The 18,908-nt window shown below is 47.5% G+C and overlaps 1 protein-coding gene across 1 annotated transcript; it reads right to left on the reverse strand.

Moving 5' to 3' along the window:
• Positions 1-6,759: 6,759 nt before the first annotated feature.
• On the reverse strand, positions 6,760-15,594 carry PROKR1 (prokineticin receptor 1). The gene is made up of 2 exons (XM_021699229.1): positions 15,110-15,594; positions 6,760-7,512 (listed from the first exon to the last, which is right to left on the reverse strand). Exons 1-2 carry the CDS (start codon positions 15,592-15,594, stop codon positions 6,816-6,818), a joined length of 1,182 nt encoding a protein of 393 aa, XP_021554904.1. The 3' UTR covers positions 6,760-6,815.
• Between the last annotated feature and the right edge of the window lie 3,314 nt (positions 15,595-18,908).

Below are 18,908 nucleotides of genomic sequence, written 5' to 3' on the forward strand. Positions count from 1 at the left end.
GTATAGAGATAGACAGACAGATAGACAGACAGATAGAGAGAGAGAGAGAGAGATAGATAGATAGATAGATAGATAGATAGATAGATAGATAGATAGATACCTATATAAATATTCACCTTAGAACCAGATATAATATCAAGTGTATTGTCCAAGGTGGGCAAAATGAAAAGAAGCAATAGAAAAACTGTATACAATTATGCAAAAAGGAAAGGGGGTGGGAAGAAAGGAAGGAAGGAAGGGAAGAAAAAAGAAAAGACTAGAGCCTGCAAAAGAAAACGGAATAGTCTACTCTGAAAGAAAGAAATATCATGGGAAAGAAAGGAAAACAACAAATCCTGGGAATTTTAAATACGTAAGGAGAATATGGAAACCATGACCCAAGAGATACATATATCAAAAATGATGAAATAAAAAGGGGTGTTTCAGAGCTAAAGATGTTCTATATGTCCAACCAAGAGTAAAGCTCTGTTCAAAGGAAACTCACTCCCTTAAAGTAACACAAAAAATAACAAAAACACGTGTATGTTCAACTCAAGAAGGTAAGACCAAAAGATTAAAGCGAGGAAAGCAGCAACAAAATAATATAACATCAGAAAGTAACAAAAGAAAAGAGAGCAAAGCAGTCAACTTGATAAGTAAATCTGCAACGCTGCTTTTATAGGATTTTTCTTTGTGCTTCCCAACAACCAAAGCATCCTATCTCTTTAAGTCAGGTCATCAACGGACAAGAGTTATCATTGTGTCATTCATTTTTGTAACATCACAACCTACAACCATAAATGTTTGTTAAATAATTGTGTAAAAGAGTCCTGAATCTTCATGTTATAAAGAGAGAGCTTGTCGGTTTCTCAGAGGAATCTGCCACACGGAAGAGGTTTGGAGCCCCGAGAAGGCACAGGGCGGAGAGTCAGGGAACCCCAACGCCTACGGAGGTGTCTTCACAAGAAGAGCACCCAGTGAAGTTCTACTGATTAATTCCATCTAAATGTGTGTGCCTCTTCCTGCAATCTCCATTTCTGCTTGTGTTCCCTCTCTCTCTGTCTCTATGTCAAATAAATAAAATTTAAAAAAAAAATCTTTACCAGTACCCACTCCAGGCTGCGCTTGCCTCGGCATCCCTCGGGAAGGTCTTCTTAACCAGTTCCAGAGCTAGGAACATGGATGAAAAAAATTCATTGTTATTCTCACTAACCTGTAACCAAGCTCGAGCCTTTCCCGCCATTATGACCTAGGCAGCAAGCCACTCTAGTCTTAGCAGTCCCTGAAACTGTCCCCGGGAAAGATCACGGATATTTTATGCTACCTTGCAATTTGGGGAAAGACCTAAATACTCATTCACATTCATCACTACTTCAGAATTATGGTAGTTGTTAGCCCTGATGCTAAATCTTGTTTAAGGCATTAAATAAAGATTTAATACAAAGAAATCTGATATAAAGATTTATACAATTATATCATAAACTTTAAAAATATTTTAATCTCTTTTCAATATAATTTATTTCTTTGACATTCCTATGTATTTTACTTAATAAATTTGAAAACATTATTCTGAGAATGGGCTATAATCCACTGGATGCCAGAAGCACCCATGACACCAAATGTTAAGGACCTCCGCATTAGGATCAGCTGTTGAGGGTGAACAAAACTTTTCATAGAAGGACAAACAAAGGTGGGAGTGTGCTATTTTCAGTTTTTGAGACAAATCTAGTTAGTTTAGAAGATGATTTATCACCTCATGTTTGCACTCAAGGAGAGAGGCATTTATCTAGTTTTCTAGAAAGCACAAGGAGGTGGAGGAAAACCATTTAGAGGCTGCAGCATAGTGCGATCAAAAGCGTGGGTTTGGGTTCAAATCTCAGAGCACCATTCACTCCTCGTGTGACCCTGAGCAACCCTTCTGAGCTGAGACTGGATTTCCTCATCTGTAAATGAGGGTCGTTTGCTCTGAGAGGGGGCACTGTGAGGATGTAGTGAGACATTCCTGTGCCCTGCTTGGATCAGCCCCAACACATGGTAGATGCTCCTGGCTGTTAGAGTTCAAGTCAGCCAAATTTGTGTTCACCAGCTTCCTCTTCCATAGCCCTTCACTGATTGTCTTCCTATTGTGAGCGGCATCCCTCACCCCATCATACAGACTTGTTTCAAGAGGCTAGTGTCTGTCTCTCCTTATGTCCCTGTGTTTTTCAGTTTTTCGGTTACTGTTCCAGGGATGACAATCCCTTCATTGTGTGAGAAGCCTACCCTCACCCCCCGAACCCACTCCCGGAAAAAATCCATTTCTGTTACCAAGAGCAGGTGAAACAGACATTTCTCTTCTCATGTGGAGTATTCGCCCTCTTGCTTCTCTACACCCCACTCGTCCAGTTCAAGTCCTCTCTCATCCAAGCTTCCCCATCTCTGTCCTCTCTTGCCGCAGCAGGAGGTAGGCTTCTGATGCCACGGAACCCTGAACACAGAGGCCTGCCCTCTAGTGTGGACATTCAGCAAAGCACGGCTTCTTTCTCTCCTGCTTTGCTGGGGCAGGGCTGCCGCTCTCTCGAACAGCCTTGTATCTTTCCTTTTATATTCTTTCGCACCCTCAATTAGGCGATGTGAAGAAAGAGCAGCGGTGGACGTTTTTTAGCAGTTCTTCCCTTAAAACCTCCTGATCTCCCTGTCTGTGCTGTGAGTTCCTGGGGATTAAGATGAGCTAAATTTGGCTTGCAAAGGAACCAGGAATGTTTCTGCTTAACTCCTTAAGGGTTTCCAGAGAAGGCCCGACTGGAGCTGACTAGTCACCTCAAGGATTCTTGGGAAAGATCCTTCCCTTCCAAAAATGCTTCCTGCACCCATGAAGGCTGGGGTAGAAAAACCGTGGACCCAGCTTTGGGGGCCCTGACGTCTAACCCTGGCTGTCATGGTGACCCGCTATCAGAACTTGAACCTCTCTTCTCCGTTCTGGGTTTCAGTTTCACTAACGGTAAAATGAATTCGATGAATTTAATATTCTCACTTACACTCTAGGCGGAACTGGACTCATTCTTTGTGGATACATTCCAAAGTGTATCAGATTTTTCAAGAAACAGGATTCATATTTAGAATTTTCTGGCCATCACAAATTCTTTAGCATTCTTTTCCATAAGCATGGAACTTGTTTCACGCTTGAGGGCTTGGCATGGTGACCGCCACCTTGCCATGTTTTAGTGTCTTTTTTTAAAAAAAGATTTTATTTATTAGAGAGAGAGTGAGAGAGAGAGCACAATCCCGCGGTGGGGGTGGGTACCAGACTCTCAATACAGGGCTTGAGCCCAGAACCCCAAGATCATGACCTGAGCCAAAGGCAGACGCTTAACCGAATGAGCCACCCAGGCGCCCCAGTTTTAGTGTCTTTAAGAAATTTTTTTTTTTTTAAAGATTTTATTATTTTTTTAATTTATTCATGAGAGACAGAGAGAGAGACAGAGGCAGAGGGAGAAGCAGGCTCCCCATGGAGCAGGGAGCCCGATGCGGGACTCGATCCCAGGACCCTGGGATCATGACCTGAGCCGAAGGCAGACGCTTAACCGACTGAGCCACCCAGGCGTCCCTTTAAGAAATTATTTTTTAAGTGTGTAATCATTAGGCAAAATTTCCAAAAGCTTTGTTGTAAATCCACCCTGCTCCTTTGCTTTAGTTAAGGAAATGGTTTGATTTTAAAAATCACGTCTTTATCCTTCTGTATATGACGATGTGCACATCTCTTTACATATCGAAAATGCATAGAAAACAGCAAAGGAACACATAAGCACCAGTGTCACCTTGTTGGGCTCACCCCCAGTTTTTGGGGAGAACATCAGCTGGGCAGGCTACCACTCAGTTCAATGGGTCAGCCACTCATCTGAACATGGTGTGGAATCTTCATATTCATCTCCTGGTTCGTTTCACATGTGCAGACATTAAGCCTATTCAAAGGGTTAGCCGTAGCTTATGTAAGAGGCATAAACGGGTCCTCAGGTTTCAAGTCTTGGCATTCAGATGCTAAAAAGCATTAATGGTTTTACCAGAGCAGGCTTATAGGAAGAAGATGTAAATCAGTGAAATCTCTTTAGGACAGAGAAGAGAAGTTCGAAGGCAAAAGGGGTATGAGGTAGTACTGTTCTCACAATTGCTGATCATGGAATCAGCCTCTATTCAGTGCTCACTGAAAGAAGCACCACACTGTAACTAAGAAGAGGATGGGGAAGAGGGATGAAAATTATAGGCACACTACGGTCCATGATTATATATGTGCATTTTTTTTTATTTCACTTGATCACAACACTTTCATTCACTGTAAAACCACAAGCAGACACAACATCTAAAAATATTACAGACAGTTCAACAAGTGAAAAGTTGATACATTCTAGGCTGAAAAGCAAAAAGAAGCGTGGTTGTCACATATAAAAAGCTCCTATTTAATAGTCGATTCTTGCTTAGCATTTCTAATGGAAAAGGTGAATGGAACAACAACATATTATGTCCTTTAATTATGTTTTGGTCCAAAGCTAACTTTCCCGATTTTAGAATGTAACATGTAATTTTATAAGAAACAAGAATTGCCTTCCAAGGCATGTTGGATTTGGGATAATAGTTTAATCAGTTTTTATTCTCTGAGAGTATTCTGATTGCACTGTAGAATAAGTCTGCTGGATGATTAATAGGAAGAAATAAATAGGTATTTGAATGTGTCTTCCAGGGAAATAAGTAACTATTAAAAAAATGAACTTTGCTGCCAAAAATAAAGAGTTGACTATATTTGGAGGGGAAACGCCATACAATTGTTAGTTAAATAGCCTTAGAAATGTGCTGCTCTCAAATTATTTGAGAGGAAAAGGACACATCTATTCTTTAGGTACACATACCCATGAGAGTGAAAAAAGATTGAGAAACAATATCACATTGCCCAGATTCATGCTGGCTGGGAACAGGCACAGGAGCATGGTCAACACTTCCAAGATTATAAAGATGCTCTGATTCTGAAATTCTTAAAACCCTGAGCTCATCTTCTAACTGAGGACACTGCCGTTCCCTGTTACACTTTTACCACCAAGTTTCACTGCCTTGTTGAACCCCATGTTGTTAGGAACGTAACACATATAGCATGGCTAAGAGAGGTAAAGGAATAATTCACACAAAGAATAATGGAAAGGGGGAGATGATAAGGTTTCTAGATACATAAGCCAAGGCGACAAGTTTTTCCTTGTCAGGCACGTTACACACAGTTATCGGTCCGTTCCTTTGATTACTCGTGTGGCCGAAAAGAGTTTACCCACGTATTATCTCATTGGTTCTTCACAACCACCTCATCAGGAGCTATCACAGGTATTATGTTTGTCCCCTTTGAGAAGCTTTCCCAAGGGTCACACAGGGGACAGAGCCAAGGCTGGATCAGATCTTCTTGTTCCGCAAGTCCAAATTCTACAATTTGAAACACCAAACAATGAGGGTGCGTTAGAAAGTAGGATGAGCCTTCAATAAGCCTGTGGAGTCACTGAATCCCACTGGGCGCCCACCACCCATTTGTATGTCCCTGTCTTTCCTGGGTGCCCAGGGCTGTACCACCAACCTTCACCACCTGCCACTGGATCACATGGCTTCATTTACATGAGGAGTGGAAATATGACAGGTTATCTGTCCCAAGACTATATCCATTTTAAAAGAAAAGCAAGTCTTAATCCAAAGGATTAATAACTGTGGTGTGAGAAACACATCTCACCCTCAAATCGTAACAAGTGAGGGTGAGAGCTGGTGGAAATGGGAAATGGCTAACAGCCGTATCCATGAGGTGTTGTGTCTACTTTCAAAGATTCTATGTTTCACAAGCATGGACACAAGGGAAGGAAAAGAAGGATGTAAGGGGAAGCCTAATAGGTCCAAGCCAGAATAACTGAGAGGTAGAAGCAGTATCATCCTTTGACCCAGAAAACCTGAGCTCCTGTCCTGAGCCCCACAAGCTCTTAGAGGTCTGCCATTTGCACTTCTCCCCTTGGGATGAGAAGTCCATGGAGCCAAGAGAACATATTCATCCTGAGCCTAGGCCTTCCCTGGAGCAAGTCAAAATATCCGGAACCCCTTAATACCTTGACCAAATGGCTTCCAGGGTCTCTGTGGCTTCTCCTAATGATGAGTCTCACCATGTATGGGCACAGCCATAAGCCCAAGGGGTAGCCATGGAGCAGTGCTGGGGAGGAGGGTTTGGACAGAACTTGCCCATGCATATTGGGGTGTCCATGTGCATGCACATAAGGCTCCTCACAGTGAGAATCAGGACCAGAGATGAGAATAGAAGGGTTGAAGAAAGAATTAGGAGCCTGTTTTGTATTCTTGCTCCAACTCCACAAATGTTAGGAGTGAACTCAAGCCTCAGGACAATCCTAGAGATGGGCTACATCAGTATCTGATGAGTAGCTGAGATGGTCAGAGAGACCATTACCCTACAAACACATGTACCGCAGTCCTAGATGCCTACTTGGGTTCCCTTCTGGAAAATCTCTCATTTCAGGCTCTCTATGCCCCAGTATTTTTCTTGGCTTAATCCCTATTTCTTTCTGCCAGTTAAATGTTGTCCACACATACACGTTTCACCAGTGCCTACTCTGCACAAATTAGACATTTAGCGAATGTTGGCCACTGGTGCTGGTACCTAGTCACATCAGTTTTAGAAATTCTGAGCTCCTTGGGCACAGTGTTCACACAGTTGTCCATTTACTCTGCTCTCTGCAGCAAACCAAGGGTTCTTGGTTGATGGTTTGTGTCCTAGTACACTGGTCAGTGTCCCAAAGGTCTGTCTTTGCTTAAACTTTGAAAGGTCCATCGGCTTATTTCAGTCTGATGCAGTCCACCTCCTCCGTGGCTGGCACCCCTGTGGTTTTAAGATCGAGGTCTGCACTGGACTTACTCCCATTGTAAGAAGACTTCCAATGGAGCAGCACGATCTTCTTGAAGTACTTGATGGTGTTGTTCTTGATGGTCACGAAGCACAGCGTGTTGATCATGCTGTTGCTCATGGCGATGCACTCGACCACGTAGAAGGCGGTGAGGTAGTGCTTCTCCTTGATGAACACGGTGGGGAAGAAGTCGCGCACGATGGTGAAGCCATAAAAGGGCGCCCAGCACAGCACGTAGGCGGTGAGGATGCACATGAGCACCAGCACCGTCCTCCTGCGACAGCGCAGCCTCTTCCGGATCTGCTCCGTCTGGAAGCCTGGCACCTCCTTGAACCAGAGCTCCCGGGAGATCCTTGCGTAGCACAGGGTCATGGTCACCACGGGGCCCACGAACTCGATGCCAAAGATGAAGAGGAAGTAGGACTTGTAGTAGATCTGCTGGTCCACTGGCCAGATCTGGCCACAGAAGATCTTCTCTTGGCTCTTGACGATGATGAGGACCGTTTCAGTTGTGAAGTAGGCGGAAGGGATGGCGACGAGGATGGACACCATCCACACCAAGGCAATCAAGCCAGTGGCTGTTTGATACTTCATCCTGGGTCTCAGCGGGTGGACAATGGCCAGATATCTAGGACAAGAACAGAAATAGGGTCAACGACTGTGAGGAGGAAGTTCTGGGTGATATTGTTTCGGCAACAATATTAGAAGGTGCAACTGACAAGTACGTGTGAAGGAGACAGTTTTAAATATGATATATACTCGATAAATGGTAACTATTATTAAGTGTAGTAGTAATGCCTCCCATTGGCTTCTGGCCTGGCACTATTCCCAGGTCCTTCCTGTGTCCAGGGCCATTCATCCTAATAACCCCACCGTTTAGAGCTAAGAGGGCCTGATAATTCCAAAGAGTTGTCAGGAGAACTTGCCCTTTCCAGTGGGAGCCCTGGGCAAAGTTTTGTCTTCATTCCACATTTTTAAAAATATTGTTCCGTATGCAAAAGTGAAGGAAGAGCGCAAATAAGGTACAATGTACCTTATTTTTCAGGTGTAAAAATGGAATCTGGAGACAGATGAGTGACACTCTCAAGGTCATATACCCCAGGACCCTCGACAGAAAACATTTAACCTCATCTCATGGTTGATGTGAAAAATCAATCAAGAATATACATTGAATGTATTTTTTTTAACCACAAAGCATCAGACAGTAAAAGATACTGCTTTTGTTCTTTCCCAAAAAACCACACTGCTGTTGCCACAGTGGTCCAGGAACAAAGAGAGAGCACTTTCTGGGGGTATGAGTCATTTGTGTGGTATGAAAGCCTCCTTCCCAGAGAGTTCTGGTTTCCTGGAAGACTTTCTGTGTCTGGCAGGGGGTAGAAGTTAGAGAAGGAGAAAGATGGAGAGTGAAGTGGGAGGGAATGGCTAAACAATGCCATATTCTCACGTGTCCATGGCTTCTCCCAGGTAGAGCCAAGAGCAAATGTGAGAGAAGCCTGAAGGAAAGCCAGACCTACTCTATTTCCTTTGAAACCAATGCCTTTGAGGTCATCGTTCTTGGGATTTTGATTGGAAGAAGTTCATTCCTATTTTTTTTCCTGATTATATTCCTGCTATTTGTGTCCCTCTTCCCCCAAACACAGGCAGCCAGCTCCACTGAGTGTCATTTGGAGAGTTCGCTGGAGTGAGACTCCTGCTCTCTTCTAGAGATGTGAGATGAAGTTGGATGGGTTGGGTCCACCCTCTGTACACCCAGCTGGCTGCTTGATGTCCTCTGCCACCGGCAACAGTCCCTGTCACTCTTGTCAATCTCCCGAGCACTGAAGGGTGGGATGGGAATGTCTGCAGGGTGTTGGCAATGCTCCTGGCAATGCACGTGTATGGGCCCTTCAGAAAGACCGCGGTGCTCCCACTACAATGACTGCGCCAAACTCACTCAGACTCATAACAAGTACTAAGAGTTTAGTATCTTTGCTCTCACTCACTCTCTCCCTCTTTAGCTGCCCCACCATGTTCTATTGATTATTCTGTCAAAGAATATTTCTATATTTATACTTGTTTACTATATGAATTTTCACTGTATAATTCTATTCCTTCCTTTCTCAGTGGCAACTTCCTAAGTCCTTATGATGTTTCAAGATCAGAGCGGTTTTTTTTTTCAATGAACCAGCAGGAGAGGATGACGATCTAGGAGTCAGAAGACCAAGAATCTAATTCCAGCTTTGCCACAAACTTGTTATGTGAATTTGAGTCACTTTTCTTAGCCCTATGGGCTCGATTTACTCATCTGTAATATGGGAATATCATCCGCCTCGCCGACCTCACAGAGATACTGTAAGGTTCCAGTTAGACAGTGTGACATAGGGGAACTAAAGGACTCCATAAAAATCTGCTTTTTCCTCCTTTTCCTGCTTCTATTCTTGCTAGGAACTGCACCCCCATTTTACACATGCCTCATAATGCAAAGAGTATATGTCCTCCTTGGAAGGGACAAGGAGTTAATGATTTCTTTAGAATAGACATCACCTAAGGAAGGGCCACATGAGAATGACCCGACAAAGCCATCAGATGCATATTCCAGACCACCGGCTCCAGACATCTCAACACGAAGACCCCCAGCTCCAAGGAGTAGCACCTGGGCCCTGGTCCTTGTTCTAACCAGTTCCTGGATGCCTGAGAGAACACGTATACTAGACCATAGTCCCCAATAAAATCCCCAGACCTCGAACAAAGGAGAGAGTCCCTCCTTTCCTTTCTGAGTCTCCCACTCTGTCTGTCCCTGCACTCTCTCTAAACCTTCAATAAACTGCTTTCACCTCGTGCTGGCTCGTGTTTGCCTTCTGTCCTGCGTGCAGCCAGGGACCCCTCTTGGCTGGTCCTGCGGGACCCCCTCTGGGCGCTCAGACCCAGCCTGCCGGCATCAACTGCACATAAACAACCAGAGGTTTCTAATTACAAGAAATGGTTAGCAACCTAAAATGTCTTTTTTCAGAGCTATTCGGTATACACAGCAATTTTTTTTTTACCTGTTATTGGCAAATAGTTCATTTTCAAGTTCTCTGCTACTTGCTATTTTATTCGATCTATTTATCTTCACATCAAAATTAATCTTCAGGGTAACCTGTGACTCCCCATCAGATGTTTATCCCATCCCGGCTCTCTTGGCCTTCACCCCGACTCCAACCCCAGGGTTAGCACCAGGAGCTGTGCAAGAAGCCCTCCAAATACATTTACCAAAAAGAAAATTGCAAAACTGTTTCAAGGATTGCCAGCAGTCTTGGCTATGCTAGGATCAGAACTCCAGAACTCTAGCATAGTAATACTTGCTTATGTTTGTAAAGCAGCTTACAATTTACAGAGCATTTTTTTTAAAGATTTTATTTATTTATTTGAGAGATAGAATGAGAGAGAGAGTGCACGAGAGGGGGGAGGGTCAGAGGGAGAAGCAGACTCCCTGCTGAGCAGGGAGCCCGATGCGGGACTCGATCCTGGGACTCCAGGATCATGACCTGAGCCAAAGGCAGTCGCTTAACCAACTGAGCCACCCAGGCGCCCTATACAGAGCATTTTTAAATCCACTTTCTCATTACTTGTCCCTAGGTCTATTGAATAGGTAAGAGAACAAAGATGACCATTTCACAGATGAGCAAACTGAGATTCGGAGAAGTTAAATAACCTGCCAAAAGCCACACAGCTAGAAATTGACAGAACCTGCTGCAGAGCCATCCATGTCTTGCTCCAAATCCAGCTGGGTCTCCTATACGCCACTTGTCCCCTCCCTCCCTTTCCTGTTGGAGCAATTCTTTCTACCCTTCTTTCTACCCTCCTGGCATCCTACCAGAATCCTAGCATCCTTTTTCTCTTTTCTCTCCATCGCAGTTGATTTCTACCTATTGATGTTTCAAGGAGTCAGGCAATGGCAGCTACTTTTCTCTACTTATGTGTATGTCCTTGGCTTGCCCTATGTGTCTACCAGTATAATGGCTCAGGTCCAGATCCACTTAGAGCCTACATTTCCCAGAGAACAAAGAATAAAGGCTGCTGGACAAAGAAACATCTAAGCAGTGATTGTGTGATGAGGGTGGGCTAGGTGATTAAGCAAAGAAAATTTGGGCTTCCTCTATCCCCAGGACCCAGCCCCAGATCAAACCATGGAAATGGTGGTTGCAGCAGCTTCTAGGCCATTCATGAGATCATCAGGGAATTCAGAACCCACGCCCCAGGCCAGTCAGCCCCATCAATGAACTCACTGGGGAGCATTTGTGCTTCTTAAGGCTGAGCACAGGTACTCAAACCTTAGCTGGCCCCATGCAGACAGAAAAGAAGAGCGGTCAGTGGGCAGGCTGGCTGGTCATTTCCCCTGGGATCTATGGATTACACATTGAGTCCAGTGCAGGTGTCTCCACATCCAAGAGGGAACCCAGACTTTGGGGGACAGAGTCCTCTGATGATCTTTTTCAGCTCCCCGCTCCATCAGGTCTGACTTCCTGTACCTAGATTTTGAGATCTTCTGGAATATGACCCTATCCTTTCTGATCTCGACTCTTGCTTCTGTTCCTTGCCCCCGAGGATCCCACAGACCTCCCCAAGGGACCTCATACCTCAAGCATTCCCACCTCGTCTTTTTGCAAACACTGCCCTACCCTCATGGAAAACCTCTCCTGTCCTTTACTGACTATCATTAGTTGAAGGCCAGTTAAAAGTCAGCCTCCTCCATGAAGCCTCCTTTGACTCCTCTAGTACACAATGATGTCACCCTTCTGTAAATTTCATTTAGAATTCATCCTTTACTTTATGTTCTGTTTACTAAGTGTTATTCCACCATCCCCATCCCCCTCCCCCTGATGGTAAGCTCCTCCAGAGCTCAGTCTTACTTCTTTTGTAACTTCTTACTGTCAGTGAATTCTGGGCACCTAGGATTTTAGTAAACCTTCACTCTCAGCAAGTGCTTGGCACTGGATGAATAGAAATGTAACAAGCCATCGTGACAGTTCTCAAAAAGATTGCAACCTCTTTTAGAAAACAGGACATAAATGTGTTTACCTAGCCTGAGCCTGGGAGGCTGTCTGGGACTCAATAATCATAATAAAAGGTGAAGGGATTTGAGCCATATTTTGTAGACAATGGAGTTCGTAGAGGTCTTTTGAGCAAGAGAGGGGAGATGCGTACAAGATGGAAGATTAATTTAGCTGCAGCCTTGCTTTCTTCCCTGGGCCACAGGAGCCTTTTCTCTGTTCTTTGAACCCTTCATGTTTGTTCCTGTCTCAGGCCCTTGCACTGATAATTTCCTTTGTGTGGAATGCGTTTTCCCCATCTTCACCTGGCTGGCTTTATTTATTTATTTTTTTTTTCAAAGTTCCCTTCAAATGCCTTCTCCTCAGGGACACTTTCCTGATGACGTACCTGGAGCAGCTCCCATCCTCCGTCACTTTCAGTGTTTGTCTTTTTTGTTCAGAGCATTTCTGAAATTACCTTTGTTTGTTTGCCTGACTGTGATCTCTCTCCACTCCCGTGGGAGGGAGTGGGGGGGGTGGAGTAGGCACTGACAGGTCCTTTAAACCAAAGGCATGCTGGAGAAAGGGAGAGAGCAGCCGTGACAACAGAGCCGTGCTAGCGTAGATATCTGCGAGAACCACGGAACCAATCTCAGAAACAGAGAAGCTAGAACGTAAGTAGTTCTGTTCTGCTACAGCGTCATAACTGCATTTCTTAGAAACCTTGCATTATCCTTTTTTAAACATCACATCCTAAAAACAATCACGTCAATGAAAATGAATCACTTCAATAGAAAACTTCCATTAGTTTACTTGTGTTTGCTTTGTTGTTGTTCCTGGAAGCGTTCATTTAAAAATTCTAAGATCCACTGTTTATTTGTTGCTTACTCCAGTTTAAGCCGTGTTCCAAACAATTACATGTATTACTTCCTTTAAACCTCAAGGCAACCCATCCTTCAGTCTTCTTATTATTCCCATTGTACACATGAGAAAACCGAGGCAGAGAGGCGTTAAAGAACTCACACGGGGCCCAGCCGCTAGCAGGTACAGCAGCAGCAGTGGCAGAATAACCACTAACATTACCCCTACAATTTCATTAAACAAAAATAAAGGCATTTTTATAACTGGAGTGTATTTGTTAGATCGAGATAAAAATGAGTTGTCCCGAACTAACCAAATAGAACCTGAAAATCCCTGATCACATCCTGAACAACACACAAGGCCAGACAAAAATCAATGGGGTCCTGACCACAAAAGTGAAATTAGATGGTAAAAACGCATACAGATACTTTGAAGCAAGGATCACAAACATCAGTAAAGTAACTTCACACCTTGGAGCAGCCAGTTAGTTGGCCAAGGCCCTGGACGGCCTGTGCAGGCCAACAGTGCTTTCCTCCAGTGTCTGGCTTCCAAGTCTCCAATCACAACCCCACTGTAAACACTAGCAGTCCCACGATGCAAAACACGTTCTCCAATGAACTTTTTTATTGTATCTAAATTGCATTACATAAACTCACACTGCAAGAGAAATGCCTGCAGGATTTTAGACAGCTGAGTTTGGTACATAAGTAGGATACGAATGTGAAAAAATGCAATAGCTCGAGGTGGATTGATTGACACAGACATCACCTCTTACATGTTCAGAATAACCCAAGGCCCCTTAACTTATCCTGGCCTCTGTCCCCCTTGAAGCCATGCCCTCCTGCCGTGTGACCCCTTCCAACAATGGGCCCCTACATCCTAAAATGGATCTCACCTAGGGAACACGGGCCTGCCCCAAAGCAGGCAGTAACCTACCCCACTTCTAGTGGCTGGGAGCACCCCCTCCGCAAAGATGTCTTGCTGGAGTGAAACTTCGGGAAAGGACCTTCTATGCTTTCAGCCTCTACTTTCAGAAAGATCAGAGACAAGGTTCCTGGAGCTCTTCCTTGACTGCCCTGAAAGGGACTTAGGGACAGATACTCTACTTGACTGCCCCTTTCTTGATTCAGGGTCTGTTCCTGGGTGGCTAAAATGCCGTGGAGCTCCCGGACTCCTATGGAGGACCCTGGCCAAAGTAGCCCTCTGCAGGGATGACAACTCCGAGCACTTTCTTTCCACAGGGGACAGAGCTGGGGCTGGTTAAGCGGTGAACTCCCTATCACTCCTCCCAGGAGAAAGGCGACAAAGGCCCCAACCCTTAATGCTTTTAAAGCCAGGGTTCTTCTTGAGAATAGGGTTGACTCCCTGTCCTGGGTAGTGGCCTGTTTCCAGGTTATCCAATCTCTGGTTGTTCTGCCTTTGGCTTCAGGAAACAGGTTCGATCTGCTGTGCTCTTCCCTGGAACACTGCCCTGGGATGTCCTGATGGCGAGGGGCAGGCTAAACTCCACCAGAGCCCTAGGGCCTCGAAACTGGGAGGGCATCTGGGCTCCGGGCTCTCTGGGTTCAGGGAGAGAGACGGGCTGTTCAGATCCAAGTACACATTGGTCCTGACCCTCCAGGCAACTGGCTCTGGACTATACCAAGGTGCTTCGTAAATGTGAGTAAACTTTGGGCAGAGAGGTTTGCAAAGATTGTCCTGAGGGAACAAAACCCATCCTGGTTCTTAGCACAAGTGATTGTCCTAAACGAGGAGACTAAACACAACAGAAGAAAGATCTACATAGACTGCTCTTATTGCTTTGATTTCCCATCACTAGAAACAGGTCTTCTATACCGTCATGTGCAAATGTACGGAAAGGAGCAAACTGATTAATGCAACAACAAAAAAGAACAAGTAAAAGTATGTTACCTTTTTTCCTTTTTCTTTTTTCTATTTTGTTCAAAACAAATCATCAATCTTATTTTAAAATCAGCTGGTGCTGGGGGTTGGGGAAGGGCTGCTTGTATTTTGAGAAAATCTTCCTCAGGATTTCTAAGTTGACTCAAGAGGTACCCGCCTGGAACTTGAACTTGTCCCTCCACGCTCCGCTTACCTATGTACCTCTAGACCTTGACCGGATACATCTAGGCGCATGTCCATAGCAGAGGGATCAAAAGCCTTCCCAACTGCCCAACTCTGGAGAGCTCTACTGTCCCTGCCCACACCTGGGAAACTAGAACTCTCCTTACTATTCAGTCAATGGGCCCGCTTTTTAACCCCCCATGCATCCACATGGATGGAGAATAAACTCTCTCATCAGTCCACACCTGCTGTAAAGGAAGGGACAGTTCCAATGCCCCTTTCCTATTGTCTCTGTGCCCCCTTACTCACCTGTCGATGGCGATGGCCAGCAGGGCATTGGTGGAGACATAGAGAGAGACAGTACGCAGGTAGTTGACAGAGGCGCACATGACATGGCCGTGCTCCCAGGACAGCTGCCGCACCACGTAGTAATCCATCTCAAAGGGGCAGCAGACAATGGCCACCAGAAAATCAGAGATGGCCAGGTTGGCGATGAGCAGGTTGGTAAGGTTGCGCAGCTTCTTATAGCGGGCCAGAGCAGCAATGAAGATGAAGTTGCCAATGCCACAGACCAGCATGATGCCCACTAGGGCCATGCCAATGACGATCTTGGCAGCAAAGAAAGTACGGGAATTGGTCACATCTTCCTCTTCATCCAAAGGCATATCATAGTCACCATAGCTGAAGTTGAATGGGAAGGAAGCAGCGTGGGCTCCAGGGGGGGCCGGCACAGAAAGGAAGGTGGTGGAGGTGTTGCTGGCGTCCTCATCCATGACCCCTGCTGTGATCTCCATCGGGCCAGGTGGTGCTCTGAGCAGCGCTCCTTAGAATTCCTCTGAGGTGACGTGTGGGAGGCTGATGTCTTCTCCCCTCTCTGCTTACACTCAGCTCTCCTTTAATGAGTCAGAATGTGTCTGCCAGCATCCTTGGGGGACAGTATCTGAGCTCCATCCTAAGCCTCTGAAAGACATACAAGCAGTTGGCTACACATGTGAGTGAACTGGCCAAATTCAAAACCATCTTGTAACCCAAGCAGACCCATTAGCCACCTGCTCAGAGCGAACACTGAGTGATGAAGCGGAAATAAAGGAACCAGGGAGAGAAAACAGATGCACAAAAACCACAGACCCATTCCTACAGGGGAGGCTGCATTGCTGTAGAGACAACCAGGCGCCGGCTCAGTGTATTTCGTTTCTACTGAAGATCTGAAATGCTGCCGGTTTGCTCAAGGACCAAAGTTGAGTGTGGGGAAGCTAAAGAGAATGGAAGTGCCCTGCTCCAAACTCTACTCCCCGTCCTAACAGCTTGAACTTGGTCTTTGTGAAATTGTCCGATTCTGTGGGGCTTAAGAGAAATTATGCTGAATATCATCCATCAGCCGTGTATGAGACAACCGTGTCTGCTCCCCCTGAGCTGGTCTCCCTCCTCTGGCAAAACACAGCTCTAAAATCCCGGAGCCTATCTAGCAGACCCCTTTTTCCTCTGCTCACTGGTTTCCTGTCCCCACACCCAAGTCCGCTGCGACCCTGGTAGTCCGGCACAGCATTTACCAAGGCCTGCCCCCCTGGCAGAGGCTGCAGGGTTGAAATCACAGCCTAAATCCCTGAGTAGGTTAGAAGGGGGGCTCAGGAGCAAAATCCTTCCTTGACTGGCTGTGTGTCCTGAGGTAAATAGCTTAAACACTCAGGGTTTCAACATCCTCCAGGCAGCAGATCAATAACATCTGTAAAGCACGGAGCTCCCTAGAGAGGGAGGGTGTTACACCCTAGGACTGCAAAGAATTACTATTGAGTGCTCAGGCCTCCTCAGTCAGCCACAAGGAAGGGGAGGGGAATCCTGACCAGATGACTCCACCGAAGCACATGGGGGCTGAGGGCGGGGTGGGGGGGGGGGGGGCCTACCCTGCTGGGGACCCAAAACCAAGAGGAACCTCTGCCCTCTCCTTGCAGTCCCAGTCCGGCCCAGAGCCTGAAAACATCAGACCAACTTGCTGGGATGTAAGGGAGCTGAGGACTGGAGAGGATCTCAAATGTCAGGAACATGGGAGAGGGCAGGCAAGCACGGAAAACCTGAGGTTCCTGGGAACCGGAGACACCTAGCAACCCCTGTGCCCCGGGAAAGCCTGCTGCCCACACTCCTCAGCAGTGAGATCTCCAGAGCCTGTCTTTGGAGGACCCGGGTTAAAGTCGCTCTGCACCCCAATGAGGCTCAGCCACTACTTGCCTCTCCCCCAACTCCTCACCCCCATTTTTCTTATATTTTTCCCTTCCTCTGAGCCATCAGTTCTGTCCCTCTCAGTCCCTGCCCTATGCCCCTGTCAGGTGTGAGCACAAGCGTGAGCTGAAAGGTCAGAGGGGGCCAAGTCTTGGGGTCCACACAGGTACAGCTGCAGTCCTGGTGGGACAGTCCTCACCCCTTGCAGGCCCCATGTGTCTCTGAGGCACGCCCCCCCCCCCCCCACCAGGGGTACCCTTCAAGCATGCTACCTGGAAGACTCCAAGTCAGGTTTTAAAAACAAAAGGTAATATAAACTTCTTGGGGCGCAGGGAGTGTTGGGAGATTTAGCACTCGGGGAGAAATTGTCCTGCGATCTCTTCTCCTGTACTCTTACCTCTCAAAGAGGAACCCCATTCCTTTCCCACCCAGTGTCCCCTGGGGCATTGTCGTTTAGCGCTCGCCCCGTGGCCAGACCCTGCGGATCACTGGAAGCCTCTCTGCAGCCTGGGCTGAGAAGCCCTCTGGGGCTCCCACCTTTTTCCACCGAGTCGCCGAGGCTACTCCAAGGGCAGAGGGACGGGTAGCCCGGCTCCCGTGAGGAAATGAGCGCGAAAGCAAGTCTCTTGAAAAGCTTCTCCCCCCTCAGAAGCCCCCGCACCCCGCGACCGCGCGTGCCGCGTGGGGTCCTCGGAGCATCTCTCCGGGAGTGCGCGCTCGGTACCTGCGGCATCCTGGCGGGCGGACGAGGTCCCGGTTCTCTATCCGGGCCCGGGGGCACGAACTGCTGCTCCCAGAGGCCCGCAGGGACCGGACCGGTCCCCTCTCTTCCTCCTCTTCTCCGGGCTCTCTCCCGGCTTGGGCTGGAGTTGCGCTCGCGCCGCCGCCACAGATCCTAGGAACGCGGGCCCGGAGGCAGGGCCACCCCCGCCCCGGGCCCGCCCCGCACTGGCGGTCCCCGCCCCCGGTGGCCGCGGGGCCCCAGAGCACCGCCAGCTGATTCGAAGAGGCTTGCTCAGGCCGAGTCCACAGGGCTCCCGGACGTCCTGGGGTCCCTGCTCCGGGGAGGCGTTGGGCGGGTGGGGGGAGGCAGGGTCGGGCTGGGCACGTCGGGGTCGCTGGGCCGGCGCGCGGCTGGGGACCCGGGAATCGCGCCAGGACCGGAGAGGCGGGGACGCAGAGGCGACAACTGGCGGCGAGGACACGCCGGAGGGAGTCGGGCCCCGGGCGGCGCGCGCTCCCGGCGCTCAGGCTCCGGAACGACCGCCGCGGGCAGGATCGGGGGCGCTGGCGCTCAAAGCAGGGCTCAGCGCGGATCCGAGCAAGGAGTAGCGCCCGCCCGCTGTGCCCGCCCGGGGGCACGGGACTTGTGGGCCCGCTCACCTGGTCAGCTCCGGCCGCGGGAGAGGGCGGACACGGCCCGCTTGGCTGGTGGGATTTCAAAGAACCGGGAGGAGCCTCCCCTCCCGCCCACAGCACCGCCCTCGCTGGAGACGCTGGGACGGACCTAAACATCGCTCTCTCGGGCAAGCCCAGCTGCACACCAGGGTCAGCTTCATTTCAGCAGCTTGCACCTCTGTGTGAAAGAGGCGCAGAGAACTGCTTTCCCGAAAGCGATGAAGTGAGGGGATGGGGACAGTGTGGATGCTGGAGAGAGGGAGGAGTCCCCCGCTCACCCGTATCTGTGCAGAAGAAGGCTAGGATGACCAGGGCCAACTTAACAGAGCACGGATCTCCTTCCAAAGTCTAGATTTCTCAAAAAGTTAAATATAGAATTACCCTATGATCCAGAAATTTCACTTTCAAAAATAAAGAAGGAAGGAAGGAAGAAAGAAAGAAAGAAAGAAAGAAAGAAAGAAAGAAAGAAAGAAAGAAAGAAAGAAAGAAAGAAAGA

Source organism: Neomonachus schauinslandi, chromosome 10, assembly GCF_002201575.2.
Source record: "Neomonachus schauinslandi chromosome 10, ASM220157v2, whole genome shotgun sequence".
NCBI classification, from domain to species: domain Eukaryota; kingdom Metazoa; phylum Chordata; class Mammalia; order Carnivora; family Phocidae; genus Neomonachus; species Neomonachus schauinslandi.

Excerpts from the sequence above, each read along its gene's own strand:
- PROKR1 (XM_021699229.1), bottom strand. The coding sequence starts at position 15,594 with ATGGAGATCACAGCAGGGGTCATGGATGAGGACGCCAGCAACACCTCC. Across the intron at positions 7,513-15,109 it reads CTGGCCATCGCCATCGACAG|ATATCTGGCCATTGTCCACC; the intron begins GTGAGTAAGGGG and ends TTCTTGTCCTAG.